Source organism: Hemicordylus capensis, chromosome 2, assembly GCF_027244095.1.
Source record: "Hemicordylus capensis ecotype Gifberg chromosome 2, rHemCap1.1.pri, whole genome shotgun sequence".
Classification (NCBI taxonomy): domain Eukaryota; kingdom Metazoa; phylum Chordata; class Lepidosauria; order Squamata; family Cordylidae; genus Hemicordylus; species Hemicordylus capensis.
Genome location: NC_069658.1, coordinates 383,260,118 through 383,285,900, shown reverse-complemented (window position 1 = coordinate 383,285,900; position 25,783 = coordinate 383,260,118). Strand labels below are relative to the sequence as shown.

The window sequence follows — 25,783 nt, the reverse complement described above, 5'->3', positions numbered from 1 at the left end:
TTCTACTGACATTTCTTTATTATTATTATTATTATATATAGAGATGCCTGGAGGGCCTGTAGAACTGGTAAAAAGCATGTGGTCCAGAGAGCATCCCAGTCACCAGATGTCTTCTGCCGTTTTCTTGAGAAGGTCTACTGTGGCTTGAGGGCATTCTGAAATCTTGTTTAGACCATAGGGACAGGCTGCCTGCTTGTCAAAACTTTAGTACAGATGCAGAGCTACACATGTGTGCTCTTGAGGGCAGAACAAGTGCTGATTAATATAACAACAGCCCTTCAAATGTTGCATTTTATTCTCCAATGCCACACTTTAAAAGATGTGCCAAAATGCCTGGACAAAAAACAGTACTGAGAGCTCTCCATTGGCAAAAGCAGCCACACTTCAAAGCCACCTGAACAATTGCACAGAGACAGATGTGTGCGATTTCTCATCATGTCTGGTGATTTTAAAGATGGCAGTGGTTCTGCTCCACAGTGCCGTAACGCCATGGGACTCGGAAGGAAGATACAGACTAAACTGCCAGTCATTAGAATAAAGTATATATACAAGGATTGGCTTCTGATGGAAAGAGAATGCTGCAAGTATGGGGTGTGGGTGTGGAGGGGGGACAGGAATAAAATAATAAGCAGGTATATCAAATATTACATGCCTTTGCATTTGGTTTGAATTGTAGATGAAGGGTCTAGTCCTTTAGGTGATGGGAGAAAAAATGGGGTACATGGCATCAAATGAAATCCACAGGAATCTTCTTACGAGAAAATTCTTCCAAGTGAGGTATCTGATGTGATTTGTTCCATGGCTAGCTGTAATGCTCAATGCCATGGAGAGGAAGCTCAGCATCAAATGTTGCATATTTTCACATGAGAAAGAGGGTATGATCAGGAATTCTGAAAGCCCCAGGCTTCTAAGAGCTGCACCTGGAAGTTCTCTTGGCAGAGAGGAAGATTGTCAAATGTTTCACAGTGTTCTGTTCTCCCATGGTACAGATCAGCATCAACAAACAGAGCTTGGCCTCCTCCACCACCTAAGAAATGAACACAACATTACTCCACCAAGTAATGAAACACAGACTCTGATACTGTCCAATGTTCTACCACCTCTTTTGCTTATATTTCTATCTAAGAGAGTGTCTGGCTCTAATTGCAGGTGGACAACTTAACCTATGATAGAAAAATATGTTGGGTATATTGGCACAGTGGTTGCCAATATACTTCACAAGATGTGCAGCTCAGTTTCTTTTCTTCATAACAAAGCACCTAAACTGTACCTTACAAGAGAATCAGCTGCCAGTGCATAGTAACAACTGCCCAAGTGGCTTCATCTGAATAATTGAATTGGTGGGAAATAACCAAATAATTAATCTTGCATTTACAGAGGTTAAACCTGACCTAAATTTCAACATTGCTTGCAAGAAGCAGAAGTTCTGGTTTTGAACTTGGAAAAGTCTTTATTTGTATGTGCAAATGTAGCCATATGCTGCTGCCTCCTAGTGGCTGCCATCTATAACATTTTGGTCTCTGGCTGCCTGGGCCTTTAGAGAGATCATCAATAGCACAACTTTACTGCATTATATATGAGCACAAAGATCCCAGAAAGCCCAGTGTAGATCAGTGCCTTATTCTGCATTCTCACAGTATAGTCAGATATACTGCTGTATGCAAGCAGTCAGAACTCATTATACCAGCAGATACCGGATTGATTTTTCTTCCTGCTACCTGAGTGTACACAGAGCAGCACCTGATGTTTGTACAGGGCTACTTGCCACTCAATGCCCTTATGAAAACATCTCATAGATTTATGGCTATATCCCACCTCTCTTTAAATAATGAAGCTCTCTTCCAGACTTCAGTTTAGTATGCATCATTCTTAATTTGCCTTGAGGTGGGTAGCCCTGTGCTGCTCGCTTGCATAATGACATTTTGTCCACACTGGGTTCATCATGCTTAAAAAATAAATAAGAAAGGTGGGATACAAATTTTCTGCTGTATGAATGATGCCTCCCAGATGGCTCATGGCTAACATATTAAAACACATCATATAACACTAAAAAACAAAAGCAGTACAACAGAATTCAACAGTACCAATGTATAAAAACAGCAAAGAATAGATAATTGTTTTTCAAGGTCAGTCCAGCCATATGCTCACTGAAGTAAAAACATTGTGATCTGGCATCTAAAGGCCATGAAAGAAGGGTCCATCTGATTTCCCAGGGCAGAAGGTTCTACAGCCTTAGCCATTGCATTCTGCAGTGCAATGACAGAGCAAGTTCTCACCTGCATTCCCACCAACTGTATCTCTGACAGTAGAGCCTCCCCTGAGAAACTAGGTGGATGGCAACAGGAGGAGGAGACGGTCCTTACATTGACCTGGTCTGTTGCCAATTAGGGTTTTAAACCAGCACCTTGAGCTGAACTCAGAAACAAACTGGAATCCAGTCTACACGGAATAGCAGTGGAGTCACCATCAAAACTGGCTGAAGTTTCCAAACACTTTTCAAAGGCATCAGCCCCACATAGAATGTTTGGCAGCAATCCCACCTTGATGGAATCAAGACATGTACTACCATGGCTAGTTCCTTTCATCTCCAGGAACAGCTGGTGCACCAGCCTAAGCTGGGCAAAAACACTTCTGGGCCATGGCTGCCACCTGAGCACCCAGGAACAGAGCCTGGTCCAAGGAGCACTCACAAGCTGTGAACTTTATTTTTCAGAAGGAGTGCAAATAGGCTGCATCCCTATCCCAGGATTGGTAGTCTTACTGACAGAAGCACCTCTGTCTCGTCCGGACTAAATCTCTGTTTAGTAACTTGCATCTAATCCATTACTTGTCCCAGACAATGGTTCAACTTCTCTGAAATATGATGGAAAGGAGACAGAGTTGGGTATCATTAGCATAATGAGGACACCATACCCTGCATCTCCAGACAATCTCCACCAGTGGCTTCAAGTAGATGTTGACTAGCATGGAAAATGCAATGGAACGCTGCAAGACCCCATTGGTCAAAGGCCATGGCACACAGCAGCAGTCCCCCAGCATCACTTCTGGATGCACTGCAAAGAAGTGTCTCCAAGCCCCATCCCAACCAGTTGGTCCAGAGGTATATCATGGTTGATGGTATCAAAAGCTGCTGAAAGGTCCAGCAGAACCAACTAGGACACACTTCCCTGTACATTTCCTGGCATAGATCATCCACCAGGGTGAGTGACCAAGGTCATCTCAGTCTCAAACCTTGGCTGAAAGCCAGACTGAAGTGGGTCTTGATCATCAGTTTTATCCAGTAGTGCTGGATTTGAGTTGCCACCACATGCTTAAGCACTTTGCCCACAAATGGTGCGTGGTGAAGTGTGGTTTTTCAACTGAGGGACACTGAGCAAATCTGAGACATTTACAGTCATAAATTCCTTATTCTGCTGTCTCTTTTATATCATAAAGGGCTCTGGGTTGAGAGTTTTATATCATAAAGGGCTCTGGGTTGCCACAATTCTTTGGTTTTATATCATAAAGGGCTCTGGGTTGCCACAATTCTTTGGGAAGTAGAGGGAGGCAAGACTAGCAGATTCTGAGGAACAAGATTCCTTGTTGCTTAGAGTGGCTGGGGCCAGAGTCCTGATGCTCTGGTGAGAGCAAGAGGGAACTCACTTGTGTATAAATTCAAAACAAGCTAAGCAGGGACCTGGAGTATTAGAAATGTTTGTAACATTATTGGTCTCTATAACCTAATAATGTAATAGTAACATAATTACCTATTACTATTCCTTCTTGAGTCCCAGACATAAACATGGAGGCTGTTCTGGAAGGCAGCTTGAAGTGCTTAATTGCCAGGAACGGAGAGAGGCGGTATTTAATCATGTCCAGTGTTGGCACAGTGAGCTGGTTTGAGCTGGTTGAATGACCCTCAGAAAAGAAAGGAGATGGTGAACGCTGGCGTGGGGAACGAGGCATGGCTTTAGCTTGTTCCGGCTTCTTGATGAACACCCACTCATATCGCTCCATTTCAGGATGCACCTTTCAAAGAAAGGTTACATAGGTCAGCTACACTATGTATGGTCTATCAAGTCAAGTCCAAGATCTATCGTGTCCAGCATCCTCTTTCCCACAGTGGCCCACCAGATGCCTCTGGGAAGCCCACAGACAAGAGATGAAGGCATGCCACCTTTCCTGCAGTTGCACTCCTGCAACAGGTATGTAGAGGCATATTGCCTCTGAGGCTGGAGGTGGCCTATAGCCATCAAGTTAAAGCCATAGTTTTAATGTTGTTCATTTTGCATGACTTTTTAGGGCAGCATGTGAATAGGAATCACTGAGCCATGGCCTGCAAAGTAAACTGATTTTGGTTGAGCTCCTGATACGAATAAACAACATGTGGCGCCGCATAACTGCCAGGTAGCAGTAGCACAGGAGACCACCGCACAAAACCCTCCCACAGTATGCAGCAGAATTGACTGAGCTACTGCCAAATGGAGTGGCCAAGTGACTTCTGTGCATATAGGAAGCTCTGTGCCATGCACTGCCCTGTATTTTAAACAGAAAGCTGCAGAATGGGTCAGTTTGGTGGTGATCCTTACTAAAAGGAAGTGACTTTACCCAAGTAATCAATACATCCCTTTCTCTCTCAGTACCATACATAGGTGGAGGAAACAATGCTGACTACAGTGTTCTGGGACACAATAAACAGCCACGTGCTGGGATAGATAAAAGGACTAAAAATAGATAAATATAAAACCAACTAATTCTGCAGGGAGGGAAGGGAACTAATTGTAGACTCACTGTGAAAACAAAGCATTCTCCTGTGCCAAAGAAACCTGCTCCTCCCCTAGTTTTTTTCCTTTCACTCCAGTCTGAGGAGAGAAATGCACCACACACCTGTTTAAGAGGGACAAGAAGAGAACATTCCATCATGTATGGCTACTAGATATCAGAAAAGGCTAAGAAAATGTATCCTTACAAGAGTTCAGTGGACTTTTTTTCCCCTTTAGCAAATTTGAATGGCCTAATCCTAATGGGACAGGGCTGTACACTAAAAGATATACAAGTGCAACATCACAAAATATGATACACAGGTAGATAAAGGGATGCAAATAATTGATATTGGGATGTCAGGGCCACTTTAATGGCCCAGTTTAAGATCTGTGGCATATCATCTCTGTTACTATCACTTTAAGCTAGTTAAGTGCAAGCTAATAATGTATAGTGGGAACACAAATATACATGTGGGATCATACAGGTACACTCACTAAGGAGCTGAGATTGGCAGTAGCTCCCTGTTGAGTATCCATTCAGTGGTAATTTTTATGAAACAATAATAAATGATAATCAGTACTGCAATTGTTCTTTTTGTTTCTCAGAAGTGAAACTGACACACAACTAAAATCTGAAGTAGCACTTTAAAAAAAATCACTCACTCATCTGTAATGACGAAATCGTATTGTTTCTCTCCCAGAATCTCCATCTTGGAGTGTGCATAAAGGCAACAGATATGGCTTTTAATCACCCCTGAAGAATGGTGCTGTGTGGATGCATCCTTGTTCAGAGTCGAGCCCTCTTTCCTACAAATGTCTGTGTCACTTTGTGTCACTAAAGCTGTGTCTCCTCCCGCGGCCTCTAGAGCTTAACTAGCCATTGTGACTCATGCCCCCTTTCCCTCCACTATCTCCATCCCTACCAACAGTATTTCTGATTTGGCTAATGCCAGGAGATAGAGATCAGTTAGTTATATACATACATATGCAATGTTGACATCAGACCACATGGATGTATGTTTGTGTATCTCAAAAATTCGGAATTTGTTCTTCGTCCAGAGAACGCACTACCCTTTGTATGGTTTCTGACTAATCAGTTCCACCCTGGCCCCCTCAAAAAGTAGAGTCTCATCTACAGTTTTATTGGATGTTCAGAAGATACTTACTTCTCCCTGTGTGGTTTTTATCAGTAATATTGTTGGTTCATAGCCTTCGCAGCAGGAATAAAACCTGCAGGAAACAAAAGAGAGAAAGAAAAATATGAGCTGAGTTTGATGCTAGAGAGGAAAAGCAATCCCACCATAGCATTGAGGTGGAGGCTGAGTAGAGTGCTGTGACCTGTCAATGCAGCACATTCTCTTGCAGAATTATTCATTCTCTGAAATGGTCTCCCAGTTATCCAGTTACACTGCAAGCTCTTCACACCGGCATGCGACTGTAATACAGACCCATAGGAGATAAATGCTTATTCATTTGAACTTTCTGTTTTCTGATCTAGGTTCCCTAAACTGTTGATTGTGCATACTATAATCCCCACACGATCATTTCCAAGCTTCTCATGGATTCTTTGAGGATCGCACTTTGAGTCAGGACAGACTGATTGTGCTGTATATGCAATTGTCCAGTGAAGACTATTTCTAGTGTGTGCAGAAGTGGTCTGTGCTTCTTTTATGCGACTACAGGGGTTCCCACCAATGGTACTCCAGTTGTTGCTGTGAACCCCCATCATCCCCAGTCACAATGAATTGTAGCTGGAGATGATGGAAGTTGTAGTTCAGAAACATCTGCAGTACCACAGGTTGGGACCCATATGCTATTAGAATGACCTTCCTCAGAGCCATGTCACCCTCTGTTCCTCCACACTTTCCTCCTCTGTTCCTTATGCCTCAGTCCAGTTTCGGATGGGTTTTCATTTCTTCTCCTTACCACACACTCCTCTTTCGACAATTAAAGAGAGAAGAAGAAGGCAAGAAAAGGTAAAAAAGATTTTCCAGTAGGAAAAGTATGCTATATCTAATTGGGAATTCTAAAATATATAAATTTTTAAAATGTCCCTAATTTAAACGAAGCCATAAAAGTCTGTCAATTTCTCTGGGAATCAAAATTTAATTATTAAGTTTGAGGTAACTGGTATACCTCAATTACTTCCCTATTTTAAACCATAACTAAAATAATGCTATTATTCCTTTGGAAATGTAATCTCTCTCCCCCGCCCCCATTTGAACCAGAACCACAGCTTTCCAAATTTTACAGCCAGCCATTGGAATAAGACTGATTGCAAAGTTTAGAATATTATAATTTTTGGCATGACAGAGGCCCATGAAATCAATGGTCAATATAATTACAATTATACAGCTAACAATAAGCAGTCTGCAACATTCAGAGTTCAATATATTCTGCAGTAGTATTTTAAAACGTACATAAATAAAGATGAAAAGAGGATTAGTGAGTAATTCACATGAATACTGCCATAGATCTTCAAATTAGAAAAAACCAAATCTAAGATGTGGATATAACCCCTGCATTGTATTGAACTTGATAAAAGGTTCCCAAGATCTCAAGAATGTTTCGTATGTAGTATTCCGGAGGTAGGCTGTCACCTTGGCCAGCGAGGCAAATTCCCATAACTTAGGAACATAGGAAGCTGCCATATACCAAGTCATACTATTGGTCTATCTAGCTCAGTATTGTCTTCACACAGACTGGCAGTGGCTTCTCTAAGGTTGCAGGCAGGAATCTCTCTCAGTCCTATCTTGGAGATGCCAGAGAGGGAACTTGGAACCTTCTGCTCTTCCCAGAGTGGCTCCATCCCCTGAGGGGAATATCTTACAGTGCTCACACTTCTAGTCTCCCATTCATATGCAACCAGGGTAGACCCTGCTTAGCTAAGAGGACAAGTCATGCTTGCTACCACAAGACCAGCTCTCCTCTATTGGCTAATCTAACTTGATTAGCCAATCATCCAGTGTTGGAAGTATCTGCGAATGCCAGTTTGCAGCATAAAGGATCCTTGCGGCTGTGATCATATATAAAGATAGCTTCTTTTTAGACTATGAGACCTTTTGGGACAGGGAACAATTTCTTCTTCGTCTTCTTCAGTTCTTCTGTGTAAAACACTCTGAGAACTGTTTTTGATGAAAAGTGTTCTATAAATAGTACTAGTAGCAGCAGCAAAAATCTGAGGATATATTTTGGGGGGGGCAGGGGGGCTTGACATGGCTTTTTAAAACACATAGAGAAATAGCAATCTGTAAATGGTTGCTGACAACCACTTCGTGTGAACTGTTAAACAAGAGTGCCTGAGCAAATCCATAAAGAAGTGATAGCAAAAACAACACGCAACAACAACACTCCTTAATTCCTCTTCAGTATTGCTCAGGGTTGTATAATACCTGGTGAAGCAGACATATTATATAGATGTGGAAGGCATAACTTTTGCTCAGTGAAGCAAGTAATTGCTCAGCTAAAACCTTAGCACAACATCATCTCAGCAGTACATGTGGGATCTTGACATAGATTCCCAGGCCTGTAGTCGGACAATTTAATTGTGATTGTGAAAGTGTGTTAGTTTGAATATGGGTGTATCTTAAAATATTAAATTAAATATTTAGTGCTTAGACTGTGAATGCCCTTTTGGCCCGATTCTACTATGCATTTTCTCAGAGGGCAGAAGCTTTCACACTTCTACTACTAGCAGGTAGACCCTTGGAGTTGTGTCAAACATTACTTCATCTTCATCATCAATATTATATTATTATTGTTAATATTTTATTTTGTTTACACAGTCAGACAGATGTTATCGACTGGTTTGTTTTATCCAGACATCGAGTCCTTCCCAAGGACCTGGGATGGCTGAATTTTATTATTAATGTTGTTGCTGTTATTATTATAGATATCATCGCAGAATATAGGCTGTTCCCAGTAAAGTTGCTTTTTGTAATTGGCTGATGGTGATTTCTGTGGCCCCTGTGGTGTTGAGGTGCTCTTCAAGGTGTTTTGGAATTGCACCTAGGGCGCCAATTACCACTGGAATTTATTTTGGTCTTCTTCTGCTACAGCCTTTCAGTTTCAATTTGTAGATCTTTGTATTTTGTTTTTTCTATTTCTTTTTATTCTATTCTTCTATCACCTGGTATTGTTATGTCAATTATTTTGACTTGTTTTTCTTTCTTCTCGACTACAGTTATAATAATAATTGTTGCTTTTGATTATATATAGCACAACCAATGTACATGGCACCTATTTTGAAAATGCACATAGGGAAATAGGCAGGCAATGGCTGGAGGCTCATCTCTTTGTAATGGAAGAATGGCCAGGTCCTACTATGAGATTCATGAACTGCAGAGAAGATCCTGGTACTGTAGCTTTCCAAGACATATATCACATTTTCATGTTTGACCCTTCTGACATTTCTACATGTACATTTTCAAAACATAACTAGGAAAATACAACATTGGCGGCAGCAGCAGCTCTCAAAAGGCCTTTGCAGCAAATCCAGACATCCCTCCCCCACCCCACCCCCATTCTTCAGGCTGCATTGAAACCACAACATGACATGCTGTGGCTTCTTTTCCTTTAGCCTTCAGTTGGACTTCTTCCCTCCCTGAGTGGCAGAAGTCCAGAATCCTCCCTGAATCATCACAGCAGAAGCAGCAGCAGTGTATGTCACATGGGCAAGAAGCATAGGGAGGACAATATTATCCACATGCTGAATCTCTCTCTAATAATCCTCAGGGCTTGTTTGAAGCCTGGATGATGCCCTGGAGAAAAACCAGTAGCTGAAGTTCTCCTGGCCATGGTAAATTTCAGCATCACCGACCTTAAGCACACACCATTACCACTGAGGCCTAGCATCCTATGGCCCCCTCCACAATTGTTTTAGCAAATCTGTGTAATTGCAACACTAGCAAGCCACCAAATACCATATCCCTGCATCTTCTCTGCTGTCCTGCCTATCTCTGGCTGTGTATTTGCTGAGCAGAAGCATTCAGAATGAAGGCAGAGTGGGACAGTAAACACTTTGCAGGCCCTTTCCCAGACTGCAACAATATGAATAATTAGTGAGTCAGCCTGAGGGTTGAGCAGCTTGCCTGAGTGTTATGGCATCCTATTAGAAACTCAGGAATTATCCTTGGAAGACAGGCGTTCCCACACCACACATGGGAAGTAGGTTGTAGCCCATGCTGATCAGCCAATCAGCACATCAGTTTGCCAAGGGGGGCGGGGAGCAAGTGCAGAACCCGTTCCCACATGTGTACACCACAGGGATCAGATACACTACATGAGCACACCTTATTGCCAAAATTTAGAATGCAAAGACATGCCCTAAAGTCTGTCTAGAGTGATCTAGAGGTGAGATGCTTTCCAGTATATCCTAGAATGCCTGTTGCTATGCTTCCATGGGCACCTCTCATGAATACAGACACCTTGAGGATAAGAGATAGTTAAGTCTTTTGTGCCAGTCGCATCTCTCCGGGAGGTTGGTCCGAAAGGACTAGCCCTACTAAAAATGACCCAAATATTTCTTTTTCTCTATTCAATACACTGTGCCAGTTCTTCAGCTGGTTTAACCCACAATAGCCCTCTTCAGTTCAATGTCTTGTCCTGATGAAATTTTGGTTGCTTGAGACTGATGTTGCAGATATCGCCTCACCTTTGCAAGCTGTAACCATCTTCAGAAGTTGAGAACAAGAGGAGGGGCGAGAACAAAGAAAACCGTTCAGGAATCCAGGACCACACAATGCGCATTTCATGAGCAGCGACAATGCTGGAAGTGAAGTTATGCGTGTTCACGGTGAGGTGGAATGACTGCCTGTACAATAAGGGAAAGAATAATCCATTCAGTACTGTAAGCAGTTCCACAGGACAATTGCAGCCTTTTCTTCGAACACATTACTAGCGGAACCCAAAGCTAGCTCTTGGTATGCTATATCCACTGATACACAGTGGGCAAACTATGGGAGGAAAGGAAAGACCCTTCAGGACTGCAGAAGCCCCACTCCCTGGATCCCTCCAGTTTTAGTCAAATCATGTCTCCCTCTTTAGCCTTCTAAACGAAGTAGGGCAAGTGCCATCAAAAAAGGCAAGGGGGACAAGCCCTCTCTGCTCCCTCCATAATTTGAGGACTGGCAACAGAGTGGCCAGCATGATGCACAATGTGTTAGTGATCAGCTGGTGCTATTGTGCACGTAAAGGCCAGCCCAGGCAGTGCTGTGTAAGAGCACAGTTGCACAACTTCTTAAAACATTGCTTGTGCACTTGTGCAACAGAACTTACATGGCTCCCAATGGAAGTTCCACTGCGCACATGCTGTTTTAAGCAGTTGCACAACTGCATTTCTGCACAACACTGCCCGGGCTGACTTTTACATGCGCAGCAGAACTGGCCAATTGCTAACGTTGGTGTTGCATTCCACATCAAGTTGGCCTGTATCTTTATGTATAGTGTTGGCTCCATAGAATGAAATGTAAAGTAGGTTAAGGCAAGATGCTTTACCTTTGATGGGAATGAATACAACTACTTGCATAAGCATCACCTTACCTGCACTTTGTGCCCTTGTACTATCTAAACCGTTGAAACCCTGGGGCAATCCTGACCCCTCAAGTACTTATAACTATAGCTGGAGCAATCCGATGAGTATCACTATATAATTAACTATTTATTGTTATTACTCCAATGTAGATTCATGTATTGAGATATACAAATAAAGATGAAAACAAACCCATAAACTTTAGCCAAGAACAGCCCAGCACCAGTTTGCCTGTATTTTATGGGCATTCTTTTGTGCACAGTTTCCTCACTTTTATGGCAAGTGAGCTGATTCGGTAGTTCTATGTATTCCCATGGAACATCAGCAGCAATGGCAGTAAATGGGACACACAAATGGCTGGGAGGTTCTTTTTGAAAGGAGATACCTTTTCAGATCCCATTCCACATGTTCCACAGCTCAGCCCCTAGGCAATGAAAACAAGTTCTGGTGAGCCTTGGCTAAAATTCAACCATTTGTCCTGGACACTGTCACCTTCTATCATTTCAGAGCCTTCTTTAGCATATAAGTTATAAAATCTCCTTTTCTAGAAGAGTAATAAAGCCCATGTGGATCTTCCCCAAATCCCTTCACACCTTACTTACTTACTACCTCTTCTACTACTAGATGGCTTCCCTTCTATCTGGAGAGTGAGTCATCGAATTGAATCACTATTTTACAGAGTTTTCTTCCCTACAAGAGAAAAGTGATGGAAAGTGTTCAGTGTTTCAAAAGCTGCTAAACTCCACTCTCACCACTTGCCTGTCTCCTCCTGCCTGCCCACTTTATCAGCTTGCTCCCATTTTGTATCTAGTTGCAATGGAAATCACACTAAGGCTGAAATCACATGGGAAGGTGGCAGAACCATGTATTTAAAAATTGGGTCTACTCTGCTCCAACCAATGGGTCTGATTTTAAAAGGGACTCATGAGTCATGGATGAGGGGAACTAACTTTTTAAAAATCATGTGGTTTAACTCCAAACCAGCCAACGGAGCCACTTTTCTTCTTACTAGAGGAAAAGGGAGTTCTGCTGATGGACTGCAGAGAGATAAGACATGGAAGGGGAAAGGGTTCAGCTCCCCTCACCCACACACCAATTTTGCTCTTAAAATAAGGTCCCCAGCCCCACTCTAACCCAGAAGCAGCAGAATCACATATAAACAAACACATTTGCTGACATCACATCTCATTTGAGCCTGAAGAATGCTACAATATATGTTTCCTGCAAGCCTGTTACTACACTAATGTTAGTGTACACTAATGATAGTGGTGTTGGGATAGTGTGGACCCACATCTTTACAATGTTGCACACTTCCTCTCCAAGATACATACCAGGTAAATGCTATCTATAAAGGTAGATGACTGCTCGTACACACCCATGGGAGCCACTGCTGGCCTATTAGCTTTGTATTAATTTGAAGCATGGGTCACTGTGATCCATGGTGCAAGCAGAAAATGTTTGCATGACATTATTCTTTGTTCTCTGATCATTTACAGTTGTATTGTACAGTAACCCCTCCTAGGTATATCTTGCTCTGGCTATTAGCAGAGAATGGGTCATGTCTCAAGGGGAACAAATGTACCTGTTCTGTACCATGGTTACGCCTTTTTCCACCAGTGCCTTCTTGTTAGCCATCTGGAGAAGCCAGATTTCTTTGCGAGAGAAAAGCCGGATACCAAATGCCTTCTCTAGAAGCTTATCAGCAGCCATGTGCTCAGGAATGTTCCACATGAAAGCCTGCAAGCTCCCCTTCATGTCCGTCACCTCGAGCCCTTTAGAAGCGACAGAGAGCTGGTATTGCCTGAGCAGGGCCAGAGCGATTCGGTAGAGGACTTTCTGCCCCTCTAGGAGGTATACATCAAATATGCGGATGACGTAGTCAAATGGAAGGTCATCAAACAGCCACACCAGCCATTTGGAATACACCTCAAAGATGCTGACGGTTGAGCCAGCTATCAGTCGGTGGGCTGCCGGGCAGTGTTTGTTGGCAAGGTCCCCAAAGGTCATGCATGAAGCCTCATGAGTGAGGAAGGAGTGGTCTATATAGGAGGTGTGGGGAGCGTTGCAGTAGAGAAGTCGGCAGGTATTCTCAAAGCACTGGGCCTCATCTTGGCTGTAATGGAGCAGTATGGCAGCCACAGCTGGAAGCAGGGGGCAGTAGGTAATGTCAGGGTACAGGCTGGCAATACAGACAAGGATCTTCTTGGTGGCTGTTACCCCTTCCTTGGTGAGACAGTACTCGGGCATAATGCTGCCTGCCAGGAATTCAGGCAAAGGGTCAAAGCTCTTGTTAGGGCTTCCAAACAGCTTGCTGGCAATATCCCTATAGACTGCAGCATCCGGGGTTACTAGCCGACATGGTATGTGCTGGATAATGTGCTGGTAAGCCTGTGCCCGTAGGGCATGACTTCGAGCCCAACGTCCTTCCCTTGCCAACTTCTTTAGCTCTTTCATAGACTTGCCAAGCAACTGCTCAGGACCGTCCTGCTGCTCTTCCAACTTGGGAATTTTGTTCCTGTCCACAAATGCACTGCAGCCCAAGCAAGAGGATGCATCATCGCCCCAAGTCTCAGTTTTGCAGGAGATTTGCAAGGCAACCTTAGGTGGATGGGCTGATTCTGTAGAACAAAGACACTTTATTCAGCATGGTTTGTTTTGCCACTCGACAGCTGTGGGGAAAACCATGGTTTCAAGGAGAGATCTTTACTGGGCCCCCATGGTTTGCACTTAAGATAGTTCCCACTTACATTTCAAAATCAACCACAACAATTAAAAAGAGCTAGCTCTTGCCATAACTTCAAACAGGATTTTGTTTAGTTCTCTCAGCATTTGAGGATGCTTCTATTTATCATATAAACCCAAACTATTTGTTCAGCAGTAAAAAGGTATCACAACAGAACATTTAAGCCTGGCTTTCACAGAGAAGCTAAAACTATACACACACCTTGTATGGTGTGTGAATAAACCAGTGCATTCATGAGGAAATCAGAATCATTAAGCATTTAATTATTTTTTAAAAGCAAATATTTCTAAAACTTGCCTAAAAAGCAAAAGTTGTTTTAAGATGTAGGAAACAACAAGGCACATACATTACAGGATTCTAATGTCCATCCTGATTCTTTTTGGCTTCCTAGATACACGGGAGCAGCCTTTTTATCTAAGGTATGTGACGTGATGGAATAAGAACTTGCATGTTTAACAGAAGTTGGCACATCTGCTTTACAAAGCACAATTCTGAGATAAAGGGATTGTCTGCCTGGGTCCTATTGCTATTTTCTGCAGCAGGTCTAGAATATACTATTCAAAAGAGTAATTGCTGAAGTAGAGCAGGGACTGAATGGTTACAGCTGAGACCGAAATATAATGAGTGTGATAATCAGATATCACTGTTGTTTTGCATATTACTGCAGGTGGAAGAAATAACAGATCAGAACATGCTTGCTGTTGTAGGTTTGGAATTGATCGAGTTCAAAACTGTTTCCCAGAATCCTTTGTAATAGCTGCAAGTTAAATTGAACTAACACTTAGCATTCAGTTAACACCTGTCGTCTAACAATTTATAGCATTGTTATATTATTAATTTGTACTGCAGAGATGCTACAGAAATAGCAGTGCCAGAACATGTCCACGGGTGTCAGCTGCAATGTCTCAGTGCTGAAAATAAAGAGCAGCGAGTGACAATCAAATGCAAATACCATCTGGAAGTTGTTGTTTTGTGCAGTGTTGAAGATGGTGGTGTAAGTTTAGCTGTCTTGATTACTGTGAATGGGTCTATCATTATAGTTTTGCCTAAATTGTCACCTGATGGTGGTGGGGAGAGAGTGCTCAGGATTTAACATTCCTTGATAGCTGGCAATCTCTTTCTAGCCTTGGATTGTAACACCTATCAAAGTTTGGGAAAGTAATGACCTCCAACTAGTGGAAGGGGGCAGAGATATAGTTTGGAACCAATTTGGGGAAGAAGGCAAAGACAATTGTAGACAATAGTGTCTTGATTGAAACTGAAGCACGTTTGGGTGTAGAAATTCCAGCAATCTGATGCAGTACTAGCAACTTTGCTGTCCACTGTAGGAGCATCAGATTACTTTCAGTATGCTCTATTTATAGACTTATAGGAGGAGGAAAGCTGGTCTTGTGATAGGAAGCATGAATTGTCCCCTTTGCTAAGCAGGGTCTGCCCTGGTTAGCATTTGCATGGGAGACTACATATGAACACTGCAAGATATTCCCCTGAGGGGATGGTGGCCACTCTGGGAAGAGCACCTGCATGCTTGCATGCAGATAGTTCCAAGTTCTATACTTGGCATCTCCAAGATAGGGCTGAGAGAGACTCCTGCCTGCAACTTTGGAGAAGCTGGCTGCTGCCAGTCTGTGTAGGCAATATTGAGCAAGATGGCCAATGGTTTGAGTTGGTACAAGGCAGCTTCCTATGTAGCAAATATTACAAAGATATTGCAAGTCTCTTGTGTGCTCTCATTGAAAGGAGATCAAAACTAGCTGTGTTGCTTTGGTAATTCCTTACCAGATGAGAGTGGAGAACACTTAACAATATGGAAATTGATGAACTGAGAAGGAAACAAAGGGAAACAAATAGTGGGATCTGGAAAAGACTGGAAAAATAATTGGGACAATGTCTGGATAGTTGGGGTAAACAATAATAAAACAGTTTGCAAACAAAAATACGTTATTCAGAACACAAGGTGGACAAAGCCTGTTGGACAGAAGGTCTGGCAGGGAAGGAAAGGCCAGCCAGGGATCCCTTATACATTTGGACTGTGCCAGGAAAGAATTTATAATTGTGCATGTGTTTATTGGACAGAATGAGCCCCCATGAAGCCTAGTCAAAGGAGTTCTTCTCACAATTGGTGAGAAGAGCTCCAGGACAGTCTGCAGGGAGAGCAGGTTACACTCACCCTCCCCGCAGATGATTCTCTCTCCTTCCCTGGGTGGGTGAATTGCCTGCTCAGATGAGTGGCGGCTCCCTCTGCAGCTCTGAGGGTCAGGGTGCAGGGAAGCGCTGCTGCGAGTTGACACCGCAGCAGCGCTTCCCGCAGCGAGGACACACACACACACCAATCTCCAATAATGCACCACGCAAGTGCGCAGTGCATTACTGGGGACCCCCCCACACACATACACAAACAATCAATAAAATGAGGTTAAGGGAGTGCTTGCTCCCTTAACCTCATGTTGAAGAGAGACTACTTAGGCGGGTTTGCTGCTGTGTAGCTGCTGGGATAGGGCCTGATTCTGGCAGTTCACACACATGTCCCTCAGCCCGGTTTTGCATGTGCATATGAATAGCCTCAAAGTCTGCCCAAGGGCTCCTGCAAAGACTGCCATTTTTAAAAAGGCTGTGCATAGTTTATCCTTAGCGCTGTTAACCCTTACCCTGCAGTTAAAGCTCCCTCTGGAGGAAATCCTATGTTATTGCTGAAAAAATTTGCTTTGCTATGGCCTCTCCAGAGCTATACAGGGGGCTATTTGCTGCTAAAGTTTTATTAACATACAAGGATGGATTGATAAATCTGGTTTAGATAAGATTATGTTCTGCAGTATGTGCACTTCTGTAGTTGGGATTTGCTTATGCAGAACATGCTTTGACAGCTAGCTTGTACAGCAAAAAGCCCCCTGCTTATTCCATATTTGCATTCTATGCCCATAAAGAAAGAGTGGCCCGGTCGCTCTGAATTGCTGAGATCTTCGCTTTCCTGAGAACAACGTAACTCTATAAGACTAATAAAAGCACTTGCATTTTGAAATATGCTGGAACGGGAACATTCTGGAAATGCACACATGACTAGGAGAGGAGAGCTGGTCTTGTGGTAGCAAGCATGACTTGTCCCCATAGCTAAGCAGGGTCTGCCGTGGTTGCATCTGAATGGGAGACTTGCTGTGTGAGCACTGCAAGATATTCCCCTCAGGGGATGAAGCCGCTCTGGGAAGAGCAGAAGGTTTCAAGTTCCCTCCCTGGCAGCATCCCCAAGATAGGGCTGAGAGAGATTCCTGCCTGCAACCTTGGAGAAGCCGCTGCCAGTCTGTGAAGACAACACTGAGCTAGATAGACCAATGGTCTGACTCAGGGTGACCTAGCTTCATGGAGGGAATGGAGAATATATAGATAGATTTACTGTGGAGGAATTTTCAGTATTGGTAACAACTTCCAGAGGAGAAGCAACTGGTAACTGGTACCAATTGTTAAGTAATTGGTAAGCCAGTTTTCCTGGCTGTTGTAAATCACTACTATTTATGGGTATAGAGAAAGAGAAAATGGCAAACTGAGGGACAAAATGCTATGAACAGGGATGCTGCCAAGTAATTAAAAATCCAGGGCCCATGCTTACAGGGCCTCACTCAGGCTCACCCACCCCTTTGAGAATTAAACCTTTTCATGCTGCTGACTAGGGATCCAACACTCTCTTCCAGTTGTGCCAGTACAGTTAAGATGAGGTGTGTTTTCTGCATTCTGCCATTATCAGTCCTGAAGATTCTATTGCATATAAAGTCAAAGGTATCCACCCAATCCCTCTGAAACTGTGCACACATAGACTAGGGGACAGGAGACATCACCCCTCCAAATTTGGTGCAAATCCGTTGCAAAATCTCTGAGTTACAGTAGTTGACATGTTTAACTCCTAAAAAGAGGTTTTAAAGTTTGGGCAACTGTTTTTCACCACAGATAATGTACTTTAAAAAAAACAAACAGCTAACATGTTTGATGTCTTGTTAGCATTCCCTAAACATTCAGGTCCATACAGGACTCTGGTGCCTTTTGTTGGTTTGAAAAACAACAATCTAGTGATTTTTGAGTAATTACTATTTGAAATCCCCATAATAACAGGGGAAATAGAGCATAACTGAGTCTGTCCACTAAGAATTCTGAAGCCAAAATTGGGAAGAGCAAGTCCTGGCAATTTCTAGCAAGTGGCTTCCTGGTGCTGAACATAGGTACCTGATAAGGACATCTATGAGTACTCTGGCACTTGTATAGTTAAACAATACTCCCTCCCCCTCCCTTTCCTTGGCATTCGTTTTCTCCCTCTGTCCCCTTTCTCTCACCCACAACAAAGAGGGGAAGCAGAGGTCCTCAGCAAAGCTTGAAATAAATTACTAGAAAGTAAGTCCACTGATTCCAGAGAAATCAGGACCAACAGAGATCCTAGGCAAGAATGTGGGTTCTCTTTTTTCCTCTTCCTCCCGGCCCCTCAGCAAAGCATAGAAGGGGGAACCCCTTGAGGTGGGAGACCCCATTTATTTCTTTGGGGCTTACTTCTGAGTAAAAATGTATAGCATTGGGATAGAGGCTTAACAACAGAGCAAACAACAGAGGCTCAACAACAGAGGAGGTATTGATGGGGAACCCCTGCTGGGTTAGAATGTGCAATTCCCACCAGGAGTAGGCCCCCTCACCACTTCCTGCTTAATCCAAACAAGGTTGGTGGTGGGAGCTGGGTGGGCTGCAGGCAGGCAGGCAAGACATTCAAGGCTCTGACCAAATATTTGGAGCATGTGCCCAGTGTGAGTAGTGCCAATGGCTATACAGTAGAAGGCATACTGCCTGTGATCCTTCTTATGTAAAGTTTACATAAGAACATAAGAACAGCCCTGCTGGATCAGGCCCAAGGCCCATCTAGTCCAGCATCCTGTTTCACACAGTGGCCCACCAGATGCTGTTAGAAGCCTACAGGCAGCAGTTGAGGGCATGCCCTCTCTCCTGCTGTTACTCCCCTGCAACTGGTACTCAGAGGCATCCTGCCTTTGAGGCTAGAAGTGGCCCACGGCCCTCCGACTAGTAGCCATTGATAGACCTCTCCTCCATGAAGTTATCCAAGCCCCTCTTAGAGTTTAAATTTGGACCATTAGTATAGTGGCGATTCACTATAGCAATATCCAGGAAGATTCTGTTATCTGCCATTATGGCTTTTGTGAGTCACTACTGCACTTAACCTTTTATTTAAGCCTCCCATTAAAATGGTCAGAGCTATACTGCTTGCATTTTATAGCCACCCCACAGTTCACAATTGTCTTTTCTACTACCATAGCTATGTGCTTGCCAGACGATGATAAAATTTCATGCACTGAATAAAGAGAGCTCCTCTAGTTGACAAAAGCTAATACTACAATAAATGCACCAGTCTTTATGGTCCCACAAGTCTCTATTTTTTCCTCATGACTGGATTTGCCATTCCACTCACAGACTAAAATGGGCTGTTTGTGGCTGGTAACAAGCAGGCACAAAGTTGAAGCTTTTATTGCATGGCATTGGCTCTTCTTTGTCTGAATCCAAGGATGGACATGAGGCACAGGTGTACTTGCCTCCCAGCGGCAATTGCTGGTGCTGCCTCCCTTGCATTTTGTTTTGGACTGTAAGCTCCTTTAGGACAGGGAACCATCTTTTCCTTTTTACTATGTAAATTGCTTTGAGAGTTCTTCTGTTGAAAAGCAGTGGATAAATATTCTAAAATAATAATCTGGGGGTTCTTCTCTTCAGTTGTGTGGCACTGGCAGTGGGGAAATGTTGGCTGGAGTCCTGTACCAGTCACACACCAAGTAACAGATGTGCATATGTTGCCACACAATGTGTGAATCAGCCTGGAGCTCAGAACTTGGGCTATCCTCAGCCAGACACAAGCCTCTGTCCATACTGCATCACTCAGGTCCAAATGTAACTATTACAATTGGCTCCTCATCAGGAGTGGGCAACTGTTCTTTCCAAGTGAGTCACCTCCTGCCAGCTACACTTGTCTAGCCACCCTCTGACACATGGTTATAGGCATGCAATGCAGGGAGGTAGAATCTGGGGTGATACTTCTCACCCCCCAACTTACAGGGCCCCCTCCAAATTCCAGAGCCCCCTCCTACCTGGGTAGACCTTAGAGAGTCTCTCTGCCACTACCACATGAAGGCTATGTACACAGAGTGGTCTCAGGAATCAGCAGAGGGCCCTCCTGAAGCCCTGGACCTCAGTAGTTGTCCAATGATGCTGACACCTGATGCCAGCCTCGTCTGCTTATCTGCTAGGCCAAATCAACTGCTGGTCCCTATGGGTGTGGTCCTTCTCAAGAGATGCCTTACCTTGTATGGCTTCCAGGTTGTCTTCCTCTAGATCATCCATCATGGAATCTGCTCTTTTCCTTGACACTGTTTTGTCCAAAAGGAAATCTGCTCTGGGCCCCTAAAGGAGCTGGTATAACTCAGCCCAACATATAGCATCCCTTGTCCTTGCTTGAATGACCTGACTGAAGTTCTGCTCCTGCACCTAATTTATTGGGCCCAAGGCCTCCTTTGTCATTAGCTTTCCCCTGAAGCAGATACATATTTGGTGTAAACAGCAGTAAAACGTTCCTCCACCTACTCACTCATCCATGCCTGTCATATGCCTCTCTGACAAGCAGGATGTAAATAAGCAAGATACCAATCAAAATATCAACAAGGCTGTTAAAAAGGATCATTTATTTTTCCAAGGGTAAACTCTACTTTCCTGCACCCCCTTATAACGTCACAAAGGAAATGAGTCCCATGTGTACCAGAAACACAACACAGACACCAAGAAGGGAGGTTGGGTGTATGGGAAGGGAGGGGGTGGTCTCCATTTCTGCCCTTTTGATGATTGTGTGTCCTTGAACTGATGGAACATAAACACAGAGTCTGGCTCTCAAACTGCTTCCTACTGGATCCTTTGTTTGTGCTTGAAGACCGACAGAGAAGCACATGAAGAGTGAATGCCAAAATGTTTTAACTTACAAAGCTGTGATATTTGGAGTGTGTAAAAACAAAGGGGGAAGCTGCTGCAAAAATGCTATAGGCTAGTGGGAGGGCTTTTGGTTAACAGGACACCTAGGAATAGGAAAGCCAGTGCTGAAAGGACTGAAATGTTTGCACTAAAAGAAGGTAAGAATATAAGCTTGGCTTTGTGTTGCTCCAATTCAGTACGTTTCATATTTTTCATTTTTACTTGCAGCAGTCTGGAAGCTTGTGTTCTGTTAGAGTGCCTCAGCTTTCATGTATGAATCTGCCCTCCATGTGGGCCGCTGCTGTCATGGGAACCCCATCCACATCCTTAGTTGCTATTGCCTGGTGCATGGAGATGCAACACTTGACAGTGGTGTTCCATACAATCTGATTGTTGTTCTAGATTTCACTTTTGGGGTGGAGGTCACCCCCCCCCCACAGACAGCTGATTCTGGTGATCTCTTGTGGCAAATGTAATCTGTGTTCTGGGCCTAAGACAGAGGTGATCCTAAACTTAAATTGTATGAAGGTGTTCTGGAACATGCACTTTAAAAACACATCTTTATGAAACTTTGCCAATTCAAATGCAAGCCGCACCCTTTCAAAATTCATCCCAAAGGCATTCCATGCCTTCTAATTCCAATACAAACTTCTAAAATGTTGATCTGCTGATTCCAGATGGGGTCCCCCCACCACACCGGCAAAGAAGGGACAGAAACACAGTCTAGAAGTACTTCTCTAGTGTCTCACGTTGAGGCAGTGGCCAGAAGTGCTTTTTATCAGCTTTGGCTGATATGCCAACTGCTTCCGCTTATTGAGATAAATTATCTCAAAACAGTAGTGCATATGCTGTTCACCTCCAGACTTGACCACTGCAATGGGCTCTATGTGGGGCTGCCTTTGTATGTAGTCCAGAGACTGCAATTGGTGCAAAATGCAGCAGCCAGGTTGGTCTCCGGTTCATCTTAAAGAGACCATATTTCTGCTACATTAAAAGAACGACATTGGCTGCCAATAGGTTTCCGGGCAAAATACAAAATGTTGGTTATAACCTATAAAGCCTTAAACAGCTTAGGCCCAGGGTATTTAAGAAGGTATCTTCTCTGCTATGAGCCACACCACCCATTGAGATCATCTGGAGAGGTCTGTCTGAAGTTGCCATCAGTTCCTCTGGTGGCTGCTCAGGGAGAGGCCTTTTCTGTTGCTGCCCAGAGGCTCTGGAATGAGCTCCCTGCTGAAATAAGAGCCTCTCCATCTTTGACAGCTTTTAAAAAGACTCTCAAGGTGCATTTATTCACCCAAGCTTTTTAACTTGAATTGTAGTTTTAAACTGTTTTAATTTGTCTTATGTTTGTTGTAAACTGCCCAGAGTTATGAGTTTGTAGTGGTATATGAATATACTAAATAAAACAAAACCCTCTCAAAACGTCCATTCCGAATCCCTCAGGGTTGCCAACTGACCAGGAAAAAAGCAGCTTAGTCTGCTCCCGTGTCACAGGAACACAGGAAGCTGCCTTATACCAAGTCAGACATTGGTCCATCTAGCTCAGTATTGTCTACACTGACTAGCCTCACCTCTTTAAGGTTACAGGCAGGGATGTCCCCCAGTCCTACTTGGAGATGCCAGGTAGTGAACCTTGCACGTTCTGCATGCAGATAATCTACCACTGAGCTACAGTTTCATCCCCTAAGGGAAATATCTTACAGTGCCCACATGTAGTCACCCATCCAAATGCAAACCAGGGCAGACCTTGCTCAGCAAAGGGGACAATACATGCTTGCTACCACAAGACCTCCCCTGTCTTGAACAACAAAAATCAGCAAGCGTAGAGGAGAGCATTATCACCTGCTAAGGGCTGCACACCAAACTGCTGTAAGAAGACACAGGAGCAGGGCTAGTAAAATGCTGTTAAGTCCAAGCTGGCACCTGTTGCCAAACAATGGCAATCCCCCCTCCCCCCCGCCCCAGCATCCCAAATAGCTTTCTTCTTTCTGACTGCTTGCAACCTCTGTCTAACTGTGCATCGTCAGGATATGTGTTGCCTGATCCTGTGTGCATTTACTCAGAAGTAAGTGTCACTGTATAAACAGATAGGATTTCCAAATGTTCCTCCTTGTATACCCCTGACATGCAGTGCACCAAATGTGTAGGAATGTTTCCTTGCACTCTTCCAGATGAATCGGAGCAAATGAGATGGAGGTGGATAAAAGAAACTAATTAAGGGATTGTGAGCAAGGGATCTCTCTTTCATGAGATTTTAATGGGGAAGAAATGAAATATGCAGAGGCCCCATTCCCTCCAGATGAGGAATGCAGCTGAACATAATGAATGTTTCATGATTACTTTATGTCAGATGTGCAAAGAGAAGAATTGAGCCCAGCATCCGCTTAATCCCGTTTGCTAAAGGGTTCAGAAAAGTGAAAACAGGAAACGGTGAGTCATCCGTGGCCAGACTGCAAGATACGTCAAATGTGTAATTTGGCCCCATGTGCTTGCTTTTACTAACAGAAATAGCAGTCATGGAGGGAGGGTACAATCGGGATCAAGACCATGGGTGAAGTGGTGTCAATGCTTTCACCCCACATGGTTCGGATCTGGATTGTGCCTCCATGGCTGCCATTCCCCCTGGGAGGGAAGCGCCTAGTGGTTTCAGCTGGGATCAAAGTTAGTTTTTCAATTGAGAGACCAACCTTCTAACTGGAGAGAGAATGGATGAGACCATTCAAGTAGTATCACACACACACAAACTGCTCTGAGCTCTGTAGCGGAAGAGTGGTGTATAATTGTACAAAATAAATTTTACTTCATGGTGCATAGCCATGGGCGCCTGCAGGACTTTTCTTGGGGAGTGTGTGCGGGAACAGGGTTTTGTAGCACGTGTAGAGGGGCGATTTGGAAGAACATGCCTCACATATGATTAAAGGATGTGCCAAGATCACGCCAGCACATCGTTTAATGACATTGAGGGGGATGCGTTCTCACTGTGACCTTGACGAGATTGCTTGTAGGGATTCATATCCATCTGAACCAGCCTGTTATGTTAACCACATGCTTGGGCATGACATACTTAGTTTTTCTGGGCTAGCTGGCAGCTGCAGTGCATTACGATCCAGAGTGGGACTATGGCATAGGCAAAGCACCTCCCCTCAGCGAGCCATGGAGGCCCCAAGTCCAGACTTGGACGGTGGCAGGCACAAAGGGTTAAAGTCTCCTCCCCCTGCATGGTCCCAACTGAGTCCAGAAAAACCAAACATGTCTAGGCTGCGAATTAACAACCTGCCCAAAATGGAATAATTTTGCTGTCCAGGATTACCATGGACTGAGATGCAAAGGAAAAGCTTAGCCATTTTGTGAAGAATGCCAGAAACATTTATTGAAGAATTAATGAGTAGAGTGTCCAAAACAGAATGGAAATAATTCTTTGCCAGAACCCGCAAAGGGACTGTCATAAGCTTCCTCATTATGAGAGCAACTGCATTTTGATACCAATGTCCCATAACAGCATCTTGAATGTCTCTGCAGATAATTGTTGTTTATGAATATGCATTGGAATAACTGCGTGTCAGTCATGAAAACAATACATGTGGTAGAGAAGCGGCAGGGGGCAGGGGAGCACATGGAGGGCCATGCGGAGCAGTGGTTAGATTGCTGGCCTTTGGTTGTTAAAGTGGAAGGTCTCTATGTGCCTTGTCACAGTCTAGCCTGCCTCATAAATGTTATGAAGCTAAATCAGGGATTATGTGGAAAGTGCTTTGTACATCCCAACGTCTTATATAACGTGATTATTAACAACAAAGATGTACCAGAAATATCTACTGACATCTTAGACTCCACTCTTATTTCTAAGCATCACCACAGAATTCAAGTACATTCAAGGACTCCTAGGGAAAGTACCTCTTTGGGCATGACATGAGCAATGGACAAGGATGTGGCAAGGAAGGGCTGAAGGGAATAGAAGGTGTTATTGAAGGTAAAGTTCTCTTCTGTCAATGCTGTTGCTCTCTTAAACTGTTGAACTACTCTGTTGATGATGATGATTAACGTTTTGTCAGTTCTGGAGAATGACTGTACTCATGACCTATATCTGATATGATCAAAGTGAAGCAGGCTTATGAAGCTGAGCTGAAAGAGTTTTATTTAAAAAGGGTATTTAGAAGCTATGGATAATGCTGAATATCCATTATTCTCAGCTCAACAAGTGATAATACATCCACTACAGAGATGGCTACATGATCCGTGTGTCCGGCAAAGAATGTTTAGTAAAGGTTGGTTGCAGATTCCCAAATGCTGGTGATGCAATTTAGAGGATGGGACACACACACATGGTTTGGGCTTGTCCTGTTGTTGCATTGTTTCGGTTCTTTTGGGGTATGTCCCCAAAGTATGGAACTTATATCAAGGATTCTTTCAAGTACGGGGAATTGCTAAAACGATTGTGATACAACACTGGAAGAACAAATTTACTCCTGGTAAACATTTGTGGATTATGGATGTGTGTCCCTATTCCCTAGCACAGTTTGAACAATTTTTCTTTTATTTTTAGTGAAATGGAAAAGAAGAAGAATTTGTTGCAATTCTTCTAGTTTTAATTAATTATATGGGTTTTGATGGGTTATATGGGTCTAATTTTAATTAATTATATGGGTTTTGAAGATTATATATATTTTAAAGGTTTTCTAAAACCTTTTTTGTTTGGTCCCTCCATTTCTTTTTCATGGTACTGAGATAAATATTATATTTTAATATGAAAATAAGGAGAGAGGGCTTATATATATATCT

At 43.5% G+C, this 25,783-nt stretch overlaps 1 protein-coding gene across 1 annotated transcript; it reads right to left on the bottom strand.

Moving 5' to 3' along the window:
- LOC128344019 (TBC1 domain family member 24-like) lies at positions 1 to 20,386 on the bottom strand. Its single transcript, XM_053293456.1, has 7 exons — positions 20,347 to 20,386; positions 12,854 to 13,889; positions 10,396 to 10,554; positions 5,909 to 5,972; positions 4,771 to 4,866; positions 3,747 to 4,008; positions 1 to 1,027 (listed from the first exon to the last, which is right to left on the bottom strand). Exons 1-7 carry the CDS (start codon positions 20,384 to 20,386, stop codon positions 882 to 884), a joined length of 1,803 nt encoding a protein of 600 aa, XP_053149431.1. The 3' UTR covers positions 1 to 881.
- Between the last annotated feature and the right edge of the window lie 5,397 nt (positions 20,387 to 25,783).

Coding starts and splice junctions, on each gene's coding strand:
- LOC128344019 (XM_053293456.1), bottom strand. CDS start 20,386: ATGGATGATCTAGAGGAAGACAACCTGGAAGCCATACAAG. Junction 10,555..12,853: donor GTAACCATGGTACAGAACAG/GTACATTTGTTC, acceptor CTTATTGTACAG/GCAGTCATTCCACCTCACCG. Junction 4,867..5,908: donor TAAAAACCACACAGGGAGAA/GTAAGTATCTTC, acceptor CCTCTTAAACAG/GTGTGTGGTGCATTTCTCTC.